Raw genomic sequence first — 23,347 nt, forward strand, 5'->3', positions numbered from 1 at the left:
TACACTTATCCCTATGGACTATTCCAGCATAACAACAGAAAGTAGGCCAGAGTGACAGGACAATGAGTAACTGAGGATTAAGAGGGGAGGGAGCTCTTCCAACTGCGCTACAGCTTCACAGAGGAAGTGCCATCTGAGCTGAGCAAGGGCAGAGCGAGGGAGAACACCCCGTGCAGTGAGCACGCACACTGGCCAGGGTGGCGGCATAACTGCTGTGCTAATGGATCGAAAGCCCCTGGCCACCCTCGCTTTGCAGCAGTTTCACAACACGAGCATTTCTTCATCCCTGTCCCTCAGAGGGGGAGGAGAGGCTCCTACCAGCCACCCCAGCCCCTTTGTCACTTGCCTAAAGAGTGATCACCAAAGAAACTCCTTTTTCACAGTCTGTCTTCAAGAACTATGATCATGACCAAGATGGATACATTTCTCAGGAAGAATTTGAAAAAATTGCTGCGAGTTTTCCGTTTTCCTTCTGTGTGATGGACAAGGACAGGTGAGTTTGTGTATGGGAACGTGGCTGTGAGCCCTTCAGTAAAAGTAGTTTGTGTGTCACTAAAAGAACTTACAAACTTGGATGTGTCGCTGCTATGATTACTTAATGAATATTCAGGCTAAGAGAGCAATCATCAAATGAATGCCTGCCTATCTGGCTTTGGATTGGACCACAAGCAATCATGAAGCCAGTTTAGTAATAGTCAACTAAAAGTTTAGTCTCCTTGTTTTGTCCTTACAGATATGAAAAAGTAGTATTTATTAATAATATACATATTTACTTTTCATAAGATTACATACGTTCTATCTTGGTTCTCTATATAAAACCAAATATATGGTTGGTGGGTTCAAGTTAGGTATTATTACTGTCCGAAGTCAGAAACTGCAGCATAAGGTATTTCTCTCTATATACACACAATTTCCATAATTTTTTTAAGTCCTGTAGATAGTGGTTAAATTAGTTGGGAAAACCTAGGTTAGCCAAAGAACAACTCCATAAAAGTAATGCTGTCTCCACTACTTATTACAAGCTATTCATGTATGATTAAAAGGACGGCTCATGGCGGTAATTATCAGGTAATACATAATGTACTTCCACTCAAGGATGAAAAGGTGAGTTCTCCCCCTCCCCCCTCACATCCTGGTCTGTCGTTTGCTGGCAGGGAGGGCCTCATCAGCCGGGAAGAGATCACGGCCTACTTCATGAGGGCCAGCTCCATCTACTCCAAGCTGGGTCTGGGCTTTCCTCACAACTTCCAAGAGACAACCTACCTGAAGCCTACTTTCTGTGACAACTGCGCTGGATTTGTAAGTTGTCCTTGGAGTGCTTCAGGGTTGAACTTGGGGAGGGGTACAAAACAGGTTAAATGACTAAGCCAAGCACAGACCTCAGAGCCCTTATCAGCTCATCCCAGCTTAGAGCCTAAGCAAACACCTAGAATAACCTAGTCCTCAAACGCATTTATGTGCATTCGTCTTTTCCCATTCCTTCCTGATTTATTTTTCCCTCTGGTACGGGGCCTTGGATAAATGATAAGTATTAAATTTGGGATATATATTTTTAAGTATTATATATTCCTATGTTGTTCCAAATGTTAGGAAAAAACATCCTCACCCCTCCCTACTCCCAAGGGAATTACCTTTAAGAAATCATCTGGGCTCTGCCCATCCTCTGTCTCACCCCTGACCAACAGTTTTCTCCAAACCCAGTCCCTGACCCGGGGGTTCTATAGACTTGTTCTTAGTTTGGGGTCTTGATATGATTCCGCTTGTGGCCTAGAGAAGTCCTGACTCATAAATCCTGTGAGCTTCTGGAGAACATTTGACTGATCAGCACAAACTCTTCCAGTTTTTAATTTAAGGTCAGGGGGACAATACATAAGAGAAATGAGGTTTCCCTCCCTCTTGAGGTAGGAAGTAGAATGAAGGAAAATCAAGAGTGATGTCACTGCCTAGCCTCCTACCAGATAGATGAGTGACATGTGGTGCATTCTTTCTCTTGTCTCGTAGCTCTGGGGAGTGATCAAACAAGGATATCGATGTAAAGGTAAGGCCTGGCTTTGTCGACTGCATTGTTTTCCCTGGTCTTAGGTATTTTCCTATAAAGATTGTTTGTTCATAGTAGTTGTCCATTCAGTCCACAACTTCTGAGCATAGCCTCATCCTCAGACTGGCTTCCCTAGAGCAGTGGTTCTCAACCTTTCTAATGCCGCAACCCTTTAATACAGTTCCTCAGGTTGTGGTGACCCCCAAACATAAAATTATTTTCGTTGCTACTTCATAACTGTAATTTTGCTACTGTTATGAATTGTAATAATATCTGTGTTTTCCGATGGTCTTAGGCTCTACAGCAGCGGTTCCCAACCTGTGGGTTGCAACGAAAATAATTTTATGGTTGGGGGTCACCACAACATGAGGAACTGTATTAAAGGGCCGCGGCATTAGAAAGGCTGAGAACCACTGCTCTAGAGGGTCTCCTTAGAGTAGGCAGTACGTGTGGGATAATCAAGACACCACCTCTTCCCTCCGAGGCAACAGGGGCCGCTTCCTCAACTTGTGGTAAGGGCTACAACAGGACTGACCCAGGGAGAATGCTGGGTTCACTAGGTGTCCTCGCTCCAGAAGACAGGGCAGGCATGTGTGACAGAGGGCCCCAGAGAAGAAAGCGATGTGCGCTGAAAGACTTTCTGACTGGGGTGTCTTGTCCACAGACTGCGGGATGAACTGCCACAAACAGTGCAAAGATCTGGTTGTGTTCGAGTGCAAGAAGCGAGCCAAGAACTCAGCAGCTCTCACAGACAACAGCACCTCTGTGGGGCCAACGTTCAAACTCTGCTCATTGGGAGCCAAAGATCTGCTCCATGGTAAGGAGGCATTGGGAACATCTATCTTGGAAAGTGAAATGGGAAGGATGAAGTTTTCAAGGAGGAAAGATTACCTTTACTCTTCTCTTCTTTTTGTAAATATATTTTATTTTAGAGAGAGAGAAACATCAATGATGAGAATCACTGATTGGCTGCCTCCTGCACGCCCCACACTGGGGATCGAGCCCACAACCCTGGCATGTGCCCTGACCAGGAACTAAACCATGACCTCCTGGTTCATAGGTCGAAGCTCAACCACTGAGCCATGCCATCCATCCTTCTCTCTCTTAATAGAAACCAGCACAAATACCATTTTGGAAGATATGCCTGTATATTATGTACCCTATATTTTAAGAGTTACATCATTTTTGGGCACAATTGCCACATAAAATGAAAATTTTCATGCAGAGAATAACACAAGAGCTCTGTCTAGGGCAGTGATGATGAACCTATGACACGCGTGTCAGCACTGACACGCGTAGCCATTTCTGATGACACGCGGCCGCCTCAGTGGCCGCATGCCGAGGATGAAACATTTGCTGCTCCTGAGGATGAAACATTTGCGAAATAATGTTTTTTCCTCAATGTGACACACTACCCGAGTTATGCTCAGTTTTTTGGCGAAGTTTGACACACCAAGCTCAAAAGGTTGCCCATCACTGGTCTAAGGTCTCAGCATGAAGTCTGGAAAAAAGCTGTATCTTTTTATACTTACCTTACTCCTCCAAAAGAGACAGTGAAATTATTTTAGAGTAAATATAACAATTTAACAACAATTAAATAACAGTATAATTATGAGCTTTATTTGGGTAAATATTTAATGTTAATTTAAATTATGTTCCCCTAGAGAAAAATTAAACTAGGTAGGATCCTTAAAAGTATTACAAGTATTTCTAGTATTACAATTGTTGATTTAAATTACAATGCTAAGTAAAAAACTTTCACTGTCCAGAGCCATTTTACTTTACCAATCCAATGTCTTAGCTGGAAAATTTGCTAATAGAAAAGCATATTTTAAAATTATTGCTGAGTCTTTGCAAAGCAGTAAACATAGATGATCTGCTGCCTATCTTAAAGCCTACCACCCATCTCAAATTCATCTGTTCCTACTCTTACATCTCCAGGAACTTACTTGGTTAATATCTAGGCTGGGTCCTGGATAAGGCTGTTGGTTCAAAGAAGAAAACCAGAATGACTCCTCTCTCCTTTTCTAATCATATCAAAGGAGGGCAATATATTTGCTAGAACTTCCCTATCACAGTTAAGCTGTGCCTATTGTACAAATTTGCAAATAGGTGCCACAGAGAATTCCTAGCAGCTAATCAAGGCCATCTGTATCAAGACCAAAACCTGAGTGCTGACAGCTCCCAAATCCCAGGGTCTACTGAAGGTACTTATGAAACATGACAGCCCTGAGGCAGGGGCTTCAGTTTTCCCTCTAGGCAACCTTTGTGCAAACAGAAAAAGATGCTCTTTCCTCAGGGTGAATGCAGCCCGATACCAGCAGCCACAGCTTGGCCAGCAAAGTCCCTGAATCTCAGTCCCTTTCACCCTCTAAATTGGGTGCCTAAAAATGAGCCCATTTGGGGCCTATGGGCTTTCTGAAACTAATGTATCAATATGAGTCTCTGCTTTTCTGAACTAGAGCATTAACACGTTTCGTGTCTTCCTACAGCACCTGAGGACGGACCTTTTCCATTCCCTAATGGGGAGGCTGTGGAACAAAGTGAAGAAAGTAAAGATCGGACCATCATGCTCATGGGAGTGTCCTCACAGAAGATTTCTGTTCGGCTGAAGAGGACTGTCGCCCACAAGGCCACCCAGACCGAAGCACTGCCTTGGATGGGCAGCGAGGGCCCTTCTGGTCCTTTTGCGCTATCTTCCCCAAGGAAGACAGCCCAGGACACTCTGTACGTGCATCCTAGTCCTACATCTCCATGCCCCAGCCCAGTCTTGGTCAGAAAGCGGGCTTTTGTCAAGTGGGAGAATAAAGACTCCTTCATGAAATCAAAGGAGGAACTCCGTCACCTCAGACTCCCAACTTACCAAGAACTGGAACAGGTACCTTTTCCTTTGTTTTCAGACTCTGAAAGAAATGTGGCTAAACCAGGGAAGGGATCATAAACTGAAGATTCAGTCCAGGTTGATTACTAGCAGATTAAAACAAGTAAAGAGATCCTGGCTTTCTCTCAAAGAAACAAGTGGGGGCACTGAGTCACATTACATGACTACAACAGGATATATACAGGGCTCCCTACTGCCATAGAAGTGCCAGGGCCCAAACTGTTCACAGTAGGCTCCAAAACTACTACTGACCAGTTTTACAGTGCTGACCTCACACCCCTTTTCTACATGGGACTTAAAGTGAACTTGCCTAAGTCCTCCTTCCTTATAACTTTTACTCTATTCATCGTTATATTTGGGGACCTTCATGGTTACCTAGGCATTTTCCTAAAAGAAGGTAGGTGATCAGTGTGCTACCAAAAAAAAGTGTACCATAACTCACCAACTGAAAAGGCCTCCCTCTTAATGTAAATGAGGGAGATCATTTCTAACACATCAGGTAATGTGCTGAAGAGCTAAATCAATAGTACTTGGCATATGCATAGCTGAATATAATATACAGCAATATAATCCATAAAATGGTAAAAAATTGTGCTGCTTTTTTCTGTTAGGCTCACAATGTCTAATAAGGTACCTAATGGTGGGAAAAGGAGTTTGGGAATGTGGTGCCAAAGATTTGAGAGAAGGGAATAATGAGGTTAAAAAAAAAAAAAAAGGAAAGCAGGAGATAGAACAACAGGTAGTTTCCAAATACTCTACTCTGTAGGGTCAATTACTAGCATATTTCTTTTTACTTAGCGTGCAAAGCTCATAGTGAGCTGGCTTACATAGACCTCTTGTTTATAGATATAGTTTCTTACCAATGGCAGGTAAGTCATTTTAGAGATCATTCACTTTATTACAGGAGAGGAATGCCTATCTGCCCCCGCCCCGCCTCCCACAAGCATCAAGGTTGGCAATGTGTTTTTGGAGATCTATCACTACAAATATAAAACCAGCATTCACCTAGGTAGAATTCCTTACATAAGTCTATATAATACACAGTGAAGTTGTGCAAGATGGCCTTAGGATTCCCACCTTGTTCTCAGTGTTGTACCTTCCCTGTCAAACTCCAAGAACTGACTTAGGGGCACATTTAAAGAAACAAGTAAGCCTGGCATGGCTCAGTGAACCAGGAGGTCACAGTTCGATTCCTGGTCAGGGCATATGCCCAGGTTTCGGGCTATCCCCAGTAGGGAGCATGCAGGAAGCAGCCAATCGATGATCCTCTCTAAAATCAATAAAAACATATATATATAAAAAAAGGGAAGTAAGTTACATACATAATAAGAAAATCTTGGTTTGGTGTCTGGAACAAAAAGATATAACATTAGTAGAAACATATGAAAAAAGAACAGATTTTCTGGATGAAAGGTACTCTCTTGCTCAGAATATTTTTAAGACATGTTTTAAGTCAATCAAAAGGTGAAAGAAATCTTGAAAAGCGAACCCAATAGAGGAGAAAGAACTTCACAAAGATTTGTGTTTCTAGTCCCCAGATGTTTCTTGAAAACTACCCATTAAACTCTGTGACCTATTTGGTCCTCTGTAAAATACAGGGCCAGGATTGCATATGCTCTCTTTATGGTTTGCTTCAGATCTTGACATTTTACATGTCCATGAAAAGGAACAATGTAGATGGCAAGAATGACTTCCTGATGCAAGAAATGGGTGGTAGAGAGATTTCAGATGAGATAGGTCCAGAATAATTCCTACCCACTAATACCAGAACTCATAATCCCTCTTAGCATTTGCCTCTCTTTACATTTATTCTTGTCATAGGGACCTAGGGACAAGAATTCACAATTATGTTTAAAAAAAACAACAACCACACACAATGAGTCCCACTTTCCCATTAAGTAAAATCCTTACATGATTAGTCTACCTGCAATTCAATAGCCCCATCCACAGCTCACCGTAAACTCTAAAAAGAAGTACATTATTAGTATTGACCCTATAGAATAGAGTATTTAGAAAACTGCTATTGGCCCAGTTGTCCCATAACCTACCTTCCTACATTACTCTAGCAATAAACAGAATTAGAAAACCTATTACTATATATTAGAAAGGTGTTAACTACTTATTGTAGTACTAGAGGCCCAATGCACAAAATTCGTGCAAGGGCCTCAGCCCTTGCAGCCGCCACAGCTTTCCTCAGCCCTCGCAGCCCCGGCTTCGTCCGGAAGGTCATTCAGCTGTCTGGTCTAATTAGCATATTACACTTTTATTATTATAGATAAGGAGTATTAAAAAGAACTATTATCTAATTTAATGTCTCAATGAATTCAAAGCATAAAGAGGTAAATTGTGATATCAAAAATATAAAAGGGGAGAAACTTTATAGACAAATGAAGGTGCTACCAGCATAAAAGGACTATTTTATCTATGGTATGTTTTTTATAAGCCACATGGTATCCACAAAGCAAAAATCTAAAGGAGAGTTATGAAACATAAAAAGGGGAGACTAAGCAAATTACCATGGAAAATTACTTTACAAAGGTAAACTGAGAGAAAAAGAAACAATGGAGATACACAACAACCAGAAGGCAAACAATAAGATGGCAGTAATAAGTCCTTATACATCAATAATCACTCTAAATATAAATAGATTAAATTCTCCAATCAAAAGGCCATATGGATTTAAAAAGAGACCCAACTATATGCTACCTATAGCAAACTCATTTTAGTCTAAAGACACAAGCTCAAAATGAAGGGATAGAAAAGGAATATTCCATATGAATAGAAACTAAAACAAGGTGGCCATAGCCACACAAGACAAAGGTACAACAATTGTAAACATATATATGCAGCCATCATTGGAGCACTGAAATATATTAAGCAAATACTAACAGATCTAAAGGGAGAAATAGACCACACAATAATAGTAAGGATCTTACTTCAATACCCTACTGCCAGCAATGGATAGATCATCCAGACAGAAAACTAACAAGGAAATTTTAGAATTGAACCACACTCTAGAACAGTGGTTCTCAACCTTTCTAATGCCGCGATCCTTTAATACAGTTCCTCATGTTGTGGTGACCCCCAACCATAAAATTATTTTCGTTGCTACTTCATAACTGTAATTTTGCTACTGTTATGAACTGTAATGTAAATATCTGTGTTTTCCGATGGTCTTAGGCTCTACAGCAGCCGTTCTCAACCTGTGGGTCGTGACCCACAGGTTGAGAACCGCTAGCAGGGTCACCTAAGACCATCGGAAAACACAGGTATTTACATTACGATTCATAACAGTAGCAAAATTACAGTTATGAAGTAGCAACAAAAATAATTTTATGGTTGGGGGGTCACCACAACATGAGGAACTGTATTAAAGGGTCACGGCATTAGAAAGGTTGAGAACTACTGCTCTAAAACAAATCAACTTAACAGACAGACATACATAGAAAATTCTCTCCAACAGCAGCAGCAGAATATAAATTTTCCAGGATAGATCATATGATAGGGCACAAACAAATCACAGCAAATTTAAAGGCTGAAATCATACCAACTATATTTTCAGACCACAATGATATGAAACTAGAAATTAACAAGAGGGAAACTGAACAATCATTAAGTCAAATAAATCAAATCCTATCTAATAAACTGGTAATATGCAAATTAACTGTCACTCCACCACAAGATGGGGGGTGGCCGCTGAGAGTAGGCAGCATGAGCGGCCTGGAGGAATGCTTGCTTCGTCGCCCCGGCAACAAGGCAAGCGTTCCGCGCCCAGCTGTGGATGGGCCTCCTGCCAGGCCAGGGCATGAATGGGCCTCTGGGCCGTGGGCGTGAAGTGGCCAGGCCCCTGAGGGAGCTACTGGCACACAGATTTGTGCGTAGGGCTACTAGTGGGAAATAAAAAATTACCTCTACACAAATGGAAATATAACATATCAAAACTTACAGGATGCACCAAATGCATATCTTAAAAAATCTCAAATAAACAACCTAACTTTACACCTCTTGGGACCTAAAAAAAGAACAAATTAAACCAAAGTTAGAAGAAGGAAGTAAATTATTAAGATCAGAACAAAAATAAGTGAAATAGAGACAAGAAAAATAATAGAAAGGCTTGACAAAACTAAAAGCTGGTTCTTTGAAAAGATAAAATTAGAAATGCAAAATGTGATATTACAACTGTTACTACACAAAAAAATGACACCACAAGAAACTATTATGAACAATTATATGCCAATAAATTAGATAACCTAAAATAAATGGATACATTTCTAGAAACACATAATATATCCAGACAGAAATAGAAATCTGAACAGACTAATAATGAACAAAGAGATTGAATAGTAATGAAAAACCTCCCAATACAAAAAATCCCAGGATAATGAAATGGCTTCACTAGCAAATTCTACTCAAAGAAGAATTAATACCAATCCTTCTCAAACTCTTTCAAAAAATTGAAGAGGAGGGAATACTTCCAAACTCATTCTACAAGGGCATTACAAGAAAACTACAGACCAATATCACTGATAAATATAGATACAAAGATTATCAACAAAATATTAGCAAACCAAATTCAAGAACACATAGAAAGGATTATATACCATGGCTAAGTGGGATTTACCTTTGGATGCAAGGATGGTTCAACATATGCCCACTCTTATTCAGTATAGTACTGAAAGTCTCAGCTAGAGTGATTAAACAAGAAAAAGAAATAAAAGTCATCCAAAACAGGATTGTCTGTGGATAATATGAGTCTGTACTGGTATATAGAAAAATCCAAAAGACTCAACCAGAAAACTGTTGGAACTAATCAACAATTTCAGTAAAGTTGCAGGATACAGCAATCAGCTGACTTCCTATACATCTAAAAAATCCATTCACAACAGCATCAAAAACAATAAAATACTTGGACTATATTTAACCAAGGAAGTGAAAGATCTATACAATGAAAACTACAAGACTTTGCTAAAACTGAAGAAGATATAAATAAATAGAAAGACACCTGTGTTCGTGGATTAGAAGAATTAATATTGTTAAAATATCCAACTATCCAAAGCAATCTATAGATTCAATGCAATCCCCATCAAAATACCAACGGCATTCTTTAGGAAATGGAAAAAATAATCCTAAAAATTGTATGGAACCACAAAAGATCCCAAATAGCCAAAGCAATCCTGATTTAAAAAATTTTTGGAGGTACCACACTCCCTGATTTCAAACTTCACCATAAAGCTACAATAATAAAAATAGTATGGTACTGGCACAAAAATAAACATGTAGACCAATGTAACAGGAAAGAGAGCTCAGAATGAAACTCCTGCTTGTACAGGTCAGCTAATATTCAATGAGTGAGCCAAGAGCACCCAATGGGGAAAATATAGTCTCTTCAACAAATGGTTTTGAAAAAACACATGCAGAGCAATGAAACTGGATATCTTATACTACTCACAAAAATTAACTCAAAATGGACCAAAGACTTAAACTTGATATTATAGAACTTTTGAAAGGAAACATAGGGAAGAAGCTTCTTGATATTGGTCTTGACAATGATTTTTTTTGGATATGACACCAAAAGCAAAAATAAAAGTAAAAATCAACAAATAAGACTACATTAAACATAAAAGCGTTCCCAAAAGAAACAGCAAAATGATAAAGAATGAGAGAACATTTATGCAAACTATATATAAAATAAGGGATTAATGTCCAAAATATATATTTTAAAAGACTCAAACAAAAACAAAAAAATCCAATTAAAAAATGGGCAGCCCTGGCCTGGTGACTCAGGTTGGTTGAAGCATCATCCCATACACCAGAAGGTTGTGGGTTTGATTTCTGTCAGGGCACATACCCAGGTTGCAGGTTCAATCCCCAGTCAGGAGCGTACTGGGGGCAACTAATTGGTTTCTCTCTCTACAATCAATAAACATATCCTGGGGGAAGGATTAAAAAAATTGGGCAGAAGAACTAAATAGACATTTTCCAAAGAAGACATACAGATGGCCAACAGATACATAAAAATGTGCTCATCATCACTAATCATCAGGGAAATGCATATTAAAACTACAATGAGCCCTGGCCAATTTGGCTCAATGGATAGAGCGTCAGCCTGCAGACTGAAGAGTCCTGGGTTTGACTCTGGTCAAGGGCACCTGCCCAGGTTGCTGGCTCTTCCTGGGCCTGGGCCCTGGTTGGGGCATGTGCAGGAGGCAACCAATCAATGTGTCTCTCACATTGACGTTTCTCTCTCTCTGTCTCTCTCCCTCCCTTCCATTCTCTCTCTAAAAAATCAATGGAAAAATACCCTTGGATGAGGATTAAAAAAAAAAAAAACTACAATGAAATATCACCTCACACCTGTTAGAACAGCTATCATCAGATCCCACTTTTAGGAATTTATCCTAAGAAGCCAGAAACACTAATCAGAAAGAATATATGCACCCCTATGTTCATAGCAGCATTATGTACAATAGCTAAGATCTGGAAACAGCCCAAGTGCCCATCAGTAAATGAATGATTAAAAAACTGTGGTACACTTACACAATGGAATACTATGCAGCAGTAAAAAAGAAGGATCTCTTACCCTTTGAGACAGCATGGAGGGACCTGGAGAGTATTATGCCAAGTGAAATAAGCCAGTCAGAGAAAGACAAGTATCACATGATCTCACTTATATGTGGAATCTAATGAACAAAATAAAACGATGAACAAAAAATATCCAGAGACATTGAAGCATGCAAATAGACTGACGTATTTTAGGGAGTTAGGGGGAGCAGGAAGTGATTAACCAATGAATTTATATGCATAGACCATGGACAGACAATAGTGCAGAGAAGGCCTGGGAAGGGGAAGTGAGTAAGGTGGGGGGAAAAAGGGAAACCTGTTAAACTTTCAACAATAAAGATAAATGTTAAAAAAGACAAGCAATGAGTGCTGACAAGGACATGGAGAAAAGGGAACCCTTGTGCACTGTTGGTGGGGATGTTAATTGGTACAGCCACTGTGGAAAACAATATGGAGGTTCCTCAAAAAATTAAAAATAGAACTATCACATGATCTAGCAATTCCACTTTTGGGTATTTATCAGAAGAAAACACTAACTGAAAAACATAAATACACCACTTTGTTCACTGCAGCATTATTTACAATAGCCAAGACACGCAACAACCTAAGTGTCCATAGACAGATGAATGGATAAAGAAAATGTGGCATACGTATACAATTGAATATTATTCAGCCATTAAAAAAATTAAATCTTCCTGTTTGTGACACATGGATGAACCTTGAGCACATTAAGATAAATCAGACAGAGAAAAACAAATACTATACTGAATCACTTATATGTAGAATTTTAAAAAGCCAAACTTATAAAAGCAGAGAATAGAATAGTGGTTACCAGGCAATGGGGGTGGGAGGAGAGGACAGATGTTAAGGTACAAATTTACAAGTGATAAATTAGCCCTAGAGATATAATGCACAGTACAGAGATTATAGACAATAATATTGTATCATCAAACTCGTTAAGAAGACTAGAATTATTCCAACTTCTAAAAAGAATTATGTAATATGATGGAGGTGTTAATTATAGCGACCATGGCAATCATATTATAATATATAATTATCAAATTAACAGGTTGTACACCTTAAATTTATATAATGTTATGTGCCAAGTATATTTCAATTTTTAAAAAATGTCAAGACTGGAAACCAACTGCTGTCCATATAATTAAATCACTGAAAATTAGATAACTGGATTCCAGTTTAGAGACTGGGATAAAATACCTGTCTTTGCCTAGAGTTCATTAGTTTTCAATGATTTGGGGGTAAAAACACTTGAAGAAAATGAACTATGATATATCATATTACAGTATTCTGAATCACTGCTTTCATACCTCAAACCTGACCAGAGACTTTGTTTCTGCCACGTTTAGGTCTCCTGCTACACAACTTCCATAGGTTGTGTCATTATCCACCTACTGCCTGGGAATGGTTAATTCTGCCTGTTAGCCACTCACATCTTTGATATGATTAACAAAAACTAATTGCTGTTTGCACATGTTCATTTGTTATTTAACTTATTATTTTATATTAAGGGTAAAATAACTGTCTGGAAAATTTTTTTTAATACTCAGCCACAATGAATGGGAGATGCCAATCAAGTGTAGTACTCCCGATATTGTAACTGATTTACTATTCATTGCTGCTTTATTAACATACCTCATTCTCCTTTCTCTTTAGGAAATAAATACACTGAAAGCAGATAATGATGCTCTAAAGATCCAACTGAGATATGCACAGAAGAAAATAGAAAGCCTTCAACTTGCAAAAAGCAATCATGTCTTAGCTCAGATGGAACAGGGTGACAGTTCTTAGCCCAGAAACTCAAGGAGCACAATCTGTAGATAAATGGATTAGAGATCTCATTTCCCAAACCAGTTAACACAAAGATTGGGGAAGCTTAGAGTGACCAGTTTTAAAGGGGGTACTTTAAAAAGGAAAAGCTAGTCTTCCCCCCTCCCGCCCCCCGCAATGTGTGATATTGTTTTCTCTTCCAGTCAGTTGAATCGAAGGGGAGTAAAACTGAAAAATGCAAAATTTTTGCCATTCATACCACAAACATTTTTCCCTGAGACTAAGGGCAAAAGCATGATAAAAACATGACTATAGTTTTCTGATAAGGAAGCTTCTCCTATGTGGCCTGCCTGGCTGCTGCTTCTTTAGAACTAAAATCCCTGGAAAATGAATTTGCTTCCTTCCCTGGGGTTTTTCTGTAAACTGGGGAATTGACTTTGTTACACTCAAAGCTTACTTATAATATTAAAGTAGATTCACTTCCTCTACATTCCAGCATTCTTTATGAATCTGGTTCCCGATTCACTACCTCAAATCTAATCAATTAGCCCTTCCCCCACCCCCATCCTTCCTCACTGTGCTCATCATATACACAAGGGTATCTACCTAGAGCTGAACTTCTAGAATATAAGTACAAATTTGTGGGGGCTTATTCAACAACATGACATTATCCAGTTGTATATCAACTAATAGTTTGTCACAAAGTCATAATAAAATAAGTAATCAAATTAAATACCTGAAAACATGGCTATTACCATTTTATACATGACTGACTAATTAGCTAAAATAAACGTAATGCAAACATGTCTGTCCTCTACAGTGGATAGAATTAGGACTTTATGGCTATTTTTTTAAAAACAGAGTCTGCTTAGCTCTTCATGTGCCATCTTTACCCTTTTTTTTTTAAAGTAATTTTTTGAGCTGAATTTGTGCTTACCAGTATACTGCCTTCACTATTAATACTATTTAGAAATAAGCTAATTGGATCAGAGCCTTCAATAACAGCTGACAGCGTGTATATATGTGTATATATTATGTATATACAATATCAGGCATGCATGTGACTTGGAATTTTGTTCCCTCCTTATAAAATGTGGAAGTTAATTAAACAACTTTTAGTCATTTACATAAATTCACAAATATAAAGTTCAGTTTGTTATAAGATGAAGAATTTACTCACAATGTAAATTGTATTGTTTGCAAACTCACAAAAGCCCTGTGAGTTATCTATTAATGAAAGTTAATGATAAATGGGCTCATTTAGTTGTCTGGGCAACTGATCACAAACTCCTTTGTTAGACTCTTTATTTCTCTAAAAAAGTCCAATGATCATTTTCTTTTTTTGGGGGGGGGAGGGGGGGAATGGGGGGAGACACGACTTACCTTCCATGCTTGGAAAGCCTAGTAACAAACTGACTTGAAATTCATAAACAAGTTGAACAACATGCCAAGAATATAATACCAGCCTTTAGAAGTTCCAAACTTAAAGCCAACAACACCAAGTCTTAGAGTACAAAGTACATATACACAGTGTAGCTTCCTTGGAGGATTCAGACCATTTAAGAAGTTTATTTGATGAAAGACTAGTTCCTATCTGCATACCTCCTTATACTGAGCTTTAGTGACAAAGCTAGTGACTAGTTTTCCTTTGTGTTTTAAAAAAATCACTTTACACACAGACTTACTCTTTCCTAAGTCTAAACTCAAAAATCTCACCACCTAATATGTAAACTTACAGAAGCTACTCTACTGTGCTACTTACATTATATGGAACATAAGTTTATGATCATCTTTAAAATTCATATTCTTCACTATTATCCTTTTCCTCTGATATAAACCAAAAACAGTACAGCTCAATTTTCTTTAAACATAGCCACATAACAGTAATTTTTTCGTTTTTCTTCCCCTCCACCCAAAATACAGATTTCAGGTTAGTTTCTATGTAAATAATTTATAATCTATAGGAATTTAAAAGGTCAGTCCTCTTAGTCAAATTAACATGGCTAAAGGATCTTACCACTGAAATGGATAGGAAGCAGTAATTTCATCACAGGTTTTTACAGCCCACCTAGGGCCAAAGAAGTAGTGTGTAAATTAATATTATTTGTGTGGAATCTACAAAAATAATCTGGAATAGACTTTTGGTTGTTAAGCCTAGGATACAAATTTTTGTGTCTTGTACTGACTTGAATAAGTTTGGGCATATATTTATCTGCCAAAACAATGACAAGTTTTGTTCTGTTAACAGCAACGTCACTTCTCATTTTCTTTGGTAATTGACTTGCCTTTTTACTGGTTGTGAATTTCTGTCTAAAGATGTATTATGTAAAAGAACTACAAGGAAAAAACAAATGTACAGATTGTAAAGTTTTTTATATCTAATGTAAGTTTTCTTTGTGTAATATTTATATGATAAAAGACATTAGGATCCCTATAGCATATATGTCTTGTATTTCTTCTATAGTTCATGAATATGTAGAAGCTTCACCTGAATTTTTATTATAATCCACATCTGAGACCACTCCCCTATTGTATTACCCAAACAGTTCTGGAAGAAAAAGCAAAGCAACTAACTAGTTAGTAAAATTTTTTCTAAATCTTTTTATAACACAAAGAAGTAACAGTACAGAAATATTCAACCTTTTCCCATCTTACTGCATTATGACTTAAAGTGATCCCTAAATATTAGGAGTCTATAAACATTTAACACTGAAGGAGACAGATCTGAGGCTGTCATTTCTCTGTGGCTTTGGTCTTTAATTCCACAGTTCTTTCCAAGAAAACTGGCAAGTAGAGAAACTTTGAAGCTGTGGGTGAAATTGGTAGAGAATGATGGCTCCATCTAGTATACGACCACCCAGAGCAATTCATTTGTGCTCATCATTATTTAGTGACTAGAGGCCTGGTGCATGAATTCATGCACGGGTGGGGTCCCTCTGCCTGGCGATGGAGGCCTATTGGGAGGGCCAGCTGGCCAGGGGGAGGGGCTGCAGGAGGTTGGCCAGCTGTGGGGAGGGGCCATGGGAGGTTGGCCGATCGGTCCCCCAGCTGGGGGGAGGGACCACAGGAGGTTGGCTGGCTGGGGGAAGGGGCCACAGGAAGTTGGCTGGCTGGCTGGGCGAAGGGGCCGCAGAAGGTTGGCTGTGGGAGTGCACTGACCACCAGGGGGCAGCTCCTGTATTGAGCATCTGCCCCTTGGTAGTCAGTTCATGTCATAGTGACTGGTCAACCAGTTGTCCGGTCATTCGGTCATAATGGTCATTTAGACTTTTATATATATAGACTAGTAGCCCGTTTGCACGAAGATTCGTGCAATAGACCTTAATTCACCTGGCTGCCTGCACCAGTTTTCTGCCGGCACCGGGGACCCAGGCCTTGGCTGTGGCCACCGCCTTCTGCCTTCTTTCAGGGTCCGGGCTTGGCCCTGGGCGGTGGCCTTGGGCTCGGCTGCACCCAGCGTCCCTGCTACCCGATCGCAGGAGCCGACCCCCAGTGGTCTCCTGCGATCGGCGCCGGCACCCCGCTGGCGCCCAAGGCCAGGAAAGCCTCGGGCGGCTTTCCCGGCCTTGGGCTTGGCTGCACCCAGCGTCCCTGCAATCGGCGCAGGCACCCCACTGGCGCCCAAGGCCGGGAAAGCCTCGGGCGGCTTTCCCGGCCTTGGGCTCCGCCGTACCCCAGCGTCCCTGCGACCCGATCGCAGGCTCCCCGCTGGCGCCCAAGGCCGGGAAAGCCTCGGGCGGCTTTCCCGGCCTTGGGCTCGGCCGCACCCCAGCGTCCCTGCGATCGGCGCAGGCTCCCTGCTGGCGCCCAAGGCCAGGAAAGCCTCGGGCGGCTTTCCCCACCTTGGGCTCCGCCACACCCCAACGTCCCTGCAACGGTTTCCTGATGGGCGTGGTTGGTGGGCGTGGCTTTGGTGTAGCAAAGGTGCGGTCAATTTGCATATTTGTCTATTATAAGGTAAGATATACACTGAGTGGCCAGATTATTATGATCGCTGAACACATAATAATCTGGCCACTCAGTGTGTGTGTGTGTGTGTGTGTGTGTGTGTTTGTGTGTGTGTGTGTGTGTGTGTGTGTGTGTACTAGAGGCCCGGTGCATGAATTCGTGCATGGGTGGGAGGGAACATGGGCAGTTGGCCAGCTTGCCTGCTGGTCGAACTCCTGGTCGAGGGGACAATTTGCATATTAGCCTTTTATTATATAGGATATACACTGAGTGGCCAGATTATTATGCATTCAGAGATCATAATAATCTGGCCACTCAATGTATATAGATTAGAGAGAGCCATAATTTCCCTTAATCCCCAGCCAACTTCTGTGTAACCAGACCAATGAAGGAGGAAGAAAAATTCCAATCACTGAAATCCCAATACAGAATGAATTCTGATACACTTGGATGTGGGTATAGTCATCATTTTGGCAATTCATTATACTGCATACAAAATAATTAAGTCACTCTGACAACCTAAACCTAAAGAAGAAATTAAATTTCCTCTCCTCCAGTCCCAATTCCCATCCCAAATCTCTATCCTGTGCTCCTTACACGATATAGATAGTATCACTGCTTAGAACATTCTCTGGTCACATAACTTTTATGGAGTTTCAAACCTTCTTTTGACACAAATACAGACAACTAAATGTTTTTGGTTTAAAATGTTTTGTGGGTTTTTTTCTGTTTAGTGAATAAGGTTTCCCTGATCTGCAGAACACAAGGGAATAGGTTCAAAGAAAACACATGACCCCCTCTTTTGCTGAGAGCTGACATGTAATGTGGTGGTGGTTATGTATGGACAGGACTTATGTTATTTATACCAGTGCAGTCCAAATGTGAGGGTAGTTACCTTTTTTAACACAGAAACTCCCAGTAATGACATATCTATAGATGCTATTAGATACCAAAGGCTAGACCAATGCAAGAAAAATTAAAAAGGGGAGGGAAAACCAGGTAATATGAAAATGAGAACCAGGCAAAAAGGAATGAAGCAGCACACAAAAAAAGGTATTGAACTTTAGGAAGCAGTGAAATACCATTCATCATACTCTACATTTGTATTACACTCAATTTGTAAAACATTTTCACATTATGGCCTTTCAATAAGGCCCCAGATGGCCTTATTGCTATTTTATTATTTTTTAAAATATATTTTTATTGATTCAGAGGGAAAGGGAGAAGAAGAGCTAGAAATATCAACGATGAGAGAGAATCATTGCTCAGCTGCCTCCTGCATGCCCTACACTGGGACTAACTACAGCCCACAACCTGGGCACGTGCCCTGACCAGAAATCAAACTGTGACCTCCTGGTTCATCGGTTGACACTCAACCACTGAGCCACGCCAGCTGGGCACCTTAGTACTATTTTAGATACTGCTTAGCACACTCTTCTACAAATAAAATTTTTACTGAACAAAGATTATCATTAAAATTTAGCTCAGAAGAAAGAATAAGATATTTGAGTCTAGACCACTCAGCTTTTATTCAAGTGAAGTTTATAGGAATGTGTAAATGTGTTGCTCCAGCTCTGACATGATTCCAGGAGCAAGTGCTAAACCTGGATAAAATTTACAGTGAGTCCTGTGGATAATCCAACAGCACTCGTATGAAGGTACAAAGAAATCTTACAGAAATTGATGAACTACTGTTTCGGTCATTATTCATAAACATCTAGTGATAAAAGTTGAAGGTAGTTATAAGCTCCTTCTAAGTCAGCAACTAAAGCTTCCGAAAAGAAATAAAGCAGAAATGTAAAAGTTTGAAATGAATGTTTTAACTAGCAACTCTCTTGAAATACTTTACTCCAGTGGTCTCTGCTTATATATTTTTAAAAATTATTTTTCAGAGTTCATAGCTACTCATAAAAATGTTTTCTTAATTATGGAAAACATTCTTCTCCAACAATCACAAATAAAATTAAGTCTTTTCATTAAATATAAGCACATTTAAAAATAATCTAAGTTTACAAATAATCAAAAACATTTGTTTTCCTATATTTAACAAATTTCTTTGAAGAGTTATCTTGAAAAACACATGGCCAAGACTACACACTATGTTTACTTTTAAAGTTTTAACATTATTTTAGGTTTCTCCACAGGGTTTACTATAAAACAAAATAAAACAACAAGAACTGCCAAATACCAATATCCACTGGTACTCAGCTTTCTATCTATTGAGTTGGTTAGAGCATAGAAAGTTGTTATGCACAGGTGTTGACCAGAAGCCTACATCGGGACACAGGCTTTACAGTGGGAATTTAAAAATGGCTATCACTTTTTCTCTCTCTCTACATTAAGAGAAAAATGCATAACTTGGCCCACTTCTTAAACCATTCACAATAGGCACACTATAAATTCCCAACAAATTTCACTTGTACTTAGGTCTATATGAAACAACCTGGATAGGGCTCAAGCATCACATACATTCCTCATCTGACAAATGAGGACAAATCAATCCTTGAGATCTTTGATCGTTTTAGCCCACAGCACCCCTCAGCTAGCGCCATAATTCAAATTCACAACTCGTAGTCACCAAGCCTTTGACTGCTCCAACCACATATAATGCTTCTCTAACACTGAATTTTCCAAATCTAATTGTGAATCAGAACTACCAAGGGATGCCTTGGCCTACCTGATTTATTAAAACTGGAAAGTACTGCTCTAATCCTATGTAATACAGTTCAGCCTGCCATTTAACATTCTAATATCTAAAATGATGGCCCAAAGGATGAAGAAACAATTTATAAGAATATTTTTTTACACCATCATGTAAAACTGGTTCATGTCTTTGTCCCTTCAGAGTAATTCTGACCTCAATCAAACTTTGCTTTGTCAAACAAAATCACAAATTTCAAATCCAGTTGGAAACTAAATCAAATATGCATACCAAAAAGTAGACCCAGGCTTCAATTAGTGGAATTTTAACAGAAACCTGGGCAGAGGAATCACTTCCTATAAAAGAAAAAACAAGTCATGACAACTACCTATTGAACAAAACTATCAGTCCCTTTCCCTATTTTGTGAAGTAAAATTAATAAATATAAAACACAGGAATACAGATGAGGCAACAGTCTAATAACAAGTGGGGTCTGTTTTATGTGTGTCAAACCTGAATAAAATACAGGTAACAATCTAAATTCAATCATGACAATAAAATACTTTCCATTTTTCCAAGTCTGATGGTAATATTTACAATTTTAAAAATAGCCTTTGCTCATTTTTTTTTTGTTTTTTAAAAAGACATAACATGCTCAAGGGTACACAGATATGAAAAAAAAATTCATCACTCTGTCCAAGAGATCATACAGTATAAAACAATGTTCTTACATATTAACCCAATTCAAGAATGATATCAAGGAATCTAACAGTGTTTACTTCATAGATGACATTCAAATATGTTATTTAGAACACTATGCCTAATGTAGCTATCAAAACGTAAGCACTGCTATCCAATTTCTGTACCTTTCAGTATCTTCTATATCCACCACCACCACCTCCTCCATATGGATCTCCATAACCTCTTCCACCATAGCCTCCTCTCCCACCATAGCCCCCTCTCCCACCATAGTCTCCCCTCCCACCATAATCTCCCCTGCCTTGGAAACCGCCTCCTCTACCACCCCCTCCCCCACCTCCTCCCCAGCCTCCACCCCCTCCCCCACCACCTCCCCAGCCACCTCTTCCACCCCCACCACCTCCTCTACCCCCACCTCCACCACCCCAACCACCCCTTCCGCCGCCTTCTTGTCTCTTTTGCCAAGGTGGCATTTCAGGGGGTGGTGGTTCGATTTCATTCGGCCGTCCTCCCCTGTCAGGCACCCTTCCCATCAGCACCTGTATGAAGAAACATTTTCTTTCAGTTACTAATATTTTAAAAGTTAAAATTTACATAGAGGACTCAAGTAATACTGAAATTATTGTTCTAATAAAGAAAAAGAAGCCAAATATTTAAGGACATGAAAGTATCAGAATGACAGTATGAATTAATATTGAAAATATAAATGCAATGCATGACAAATTCCTCACAATGTGGTATTATTTTTAAACAACCTAGAAAAATATTTCTAAAACTTAAAGGCTTGTAAAGGCTTGTTATTTTCTATTGTTTAAATGTGTTTAGCATATTCTGTAACAAATGTAGTACCCATCATACTAAGAAACTTTTTTAGCAAAACATTAATATACTTAAACTACAGACCTTAAATTAAAATCATATCCATTTATACAACAACTCTGGACTTTCCATTGTTACTGGTTTGGTAATGGACTATCCAATAAAAGACTGTATTTTTTAAGCACATTTTTATTTCACAAGTATGAAGTATATGTGATAACATGTGGCTAGGTCAGAGATGAATATAATGACTATAACCCAAGGTAGCATTGCAAAGAGATACAAGGATTCTCAGTGAGTTATTCCTCTCGTATGAGAAACCTAAGTTTACTAACTTTCAATGATACTAGCTATTATAAAAAAAATAGTTGATGTCCTTCCTTAACCATGCTTTATAATACTTTAAAGGATAAATCAAGAATTTGGTTTAAGACCCCAGACTTCTATAGAAAGGCCATACTCTATATGCCCATGAACAGAGAAAGACAGCTGAGAGGAGGGTGCCTCCCCACCAACCACAGCCAAGGGTAAGCCAATAGCTTCCTGCTGGTCTCTTTCAGGAAAGAAGGTAAAACAGTAACTGCCTCAACCAAACTGACCTATAAATCAGTTAGGTTCTACTTCTATTGATCTTCTAACCAAAACTATGTTTTAGTAATTTATGTCATAAAGACAAAAAGTACAACATTCTCACTGTGGGACAAGATTCAAAGTATGTAAACATTCTTTTAAAGTCAGCAATAATGCCCTCATTACCAAATCCAAAAATTTGCTTTTCTTGGTTGTCATTCTCATTGGTCTCTCCACCAAACATGCTACGTTGGTGGGTATACGGGGACGCTGCTCCAAGAACTGATCGTAAGATTGCTTTCAAAAAGATGTTCTAACATTTCCTCTGTTCATCTCTGTCCCCCTGAAAAAGTCCCAGAAAGAACCCATCAATGTTCCTCCTTAATGCCTAGGTTTCCAATACAGTTCTGTTCTATATCACTTTAGTAGCCTCTTAAAAGTATTTTGAAAATATGGAGTTCAAAAGTACATTCTGCCACGTGGGTGTTTTAGAACACTGGCCTAGCTACAGGGCTACATAACAGATTATACATGGTAGCAGCACTGGTTTGATTAAAGTTGCTACCACATAAAGTATGACACCACATAATGTGTGCTGGGGTGGGTATGTGAACACTTTCTACCCTGGAATAAGATGATTTAAAAACTTCTTCTTGGCTTTGCACCATGTCCAAAGGGTTGAGTTGTATTTGCAATAGAGAGAAAAAAGCCATTAGGTTAAGCAAATGATTCAGAAGAAAGGGGATGGAAGAATGATGGTAGATACCTGCTGGGGAGGTATGCTGAATGCTGTCATCCTTATGTTTATCCCAAACCAACCTTGGCTTCTACATACATTGGCCTTGTTTGACCCTCTTATTTTCCCTTGAAGGTTTAATTAAGTTCGACCATATTCTGTCAACTGTTTCAGTTTCAGTGGAATCTTGTATTTCTGGTTTAGTATAACAAGAAATTGTTCCCTCAAATGTGAAAAAAAAACAAAAACAATTGCCTCAAATAATTAGGCTGTAAATTATAAACTCAGAAAAGGGATGGACAATTTCACTTAAAGAAGTAGAACTCTTGTTGCTGTAAGAGTAAATAACCTGATGCAAGATAATGAGAAACATACAGGGTGGGGCAGAAGTAGGTTTACAGCTGTTCATATGGAAAATAATACAATAATCCTATATAATAAAAGAGTAATATGAAAATTGATCGAACAGCAGAATGACCAGTCACTATGACGCACACTGACCACCAAGGGGCAGATGCTCAACGCAGGAGCTACCCCTTGGTGGTCAGTGTGCTCCCACAGGGGGAGCGCCATTCAGCCAGAAGCCGGGCTCACGGCTGGCGAGCGCAGCATTGGTGGCAGGAGCCTCTCATGCCTCCATGGCAGTCGGACAACCCCTGAGGGCTC

General features: G+C 39.4%; 2 protein-coding genes across 8 annotated transcripts in view; one reads left to right on the plus strand and one right to left on the minus strand.

Annotated features, from left to right (window-relative positions):
* RASGRP1 (RAS guanyl releasing protein 1) overlaps positions 1-23,347 on the plus strand; it is a 137,905-nt gene that overhangs the window by 66,326 nt on the left and 48,232 nt on the right. For 5 of the 7 annotated variants that reach the window (XR_008556144.1, XR_008556145.1, XM_054716368.1 and 2 more), the window contains exons 12-16: positions 384-493; positions 1,155-1,299; positions 2,002-2,038; positions 2,703-2,855; positions 4,531-4,916. Coding sequence is in view for 5 of the 7 variants with exons in the window: in XM_054716368.1 (XP_054572343.1) it covers positions 384-493; positions 1,155-1,299; positions 2,002-2,038; positions 2,703-2,855; positions 4,531-4,916 (831 nt within the window). In the remaining 2 variants the exon portion in view is untranslated. Of the gene's footprint in view, positions 1-383; positions 494-1,154; positions 1,300-2,001; positions 2,039-2,702; positions 2,856-4,530; positions 4,917-6,556; positions 6,651-13,152; positions 14,614-23,347 lie in introns of those variants that run through there. The other 2 variants (XM_028147452.2, XM_008142980.3) reach the window with 2 other exon arrangements.
* FAM98B (family with sequence similarity 98 member B) overlaps positions 18,448-23,347 on the minus strand; it is a 45,238-nt gene continuing 40,338 nt past the window's right edge. Inside the window, exon 8 of the mRNA XM_008142979.3 lies at positions 18,448-21,095. Coding sequence (XP_008141201.2) covers positions 20,727-21,095 — 369 coding nt within the window. The 3' untranslated portion in view covers positions 18,448-20,726. The remainder of the gene's footprint in view (positions 21,096-23,347) is intronic.

This window comes from Eptesicus fuscus, chromosome 5 (assembly GCF_027574615.1).
Source record: "Eptesicus fuscus isolate TK198812 chromosome 5, DD_ASM_mEF_20220401, whole genome shotgun sequence".
NCBI lineage: Eukaryota > Metazoa > Chordata > Mammalia > Chiroptera > Vespertilionidae > Eptesicus > Eptesicus fuscus.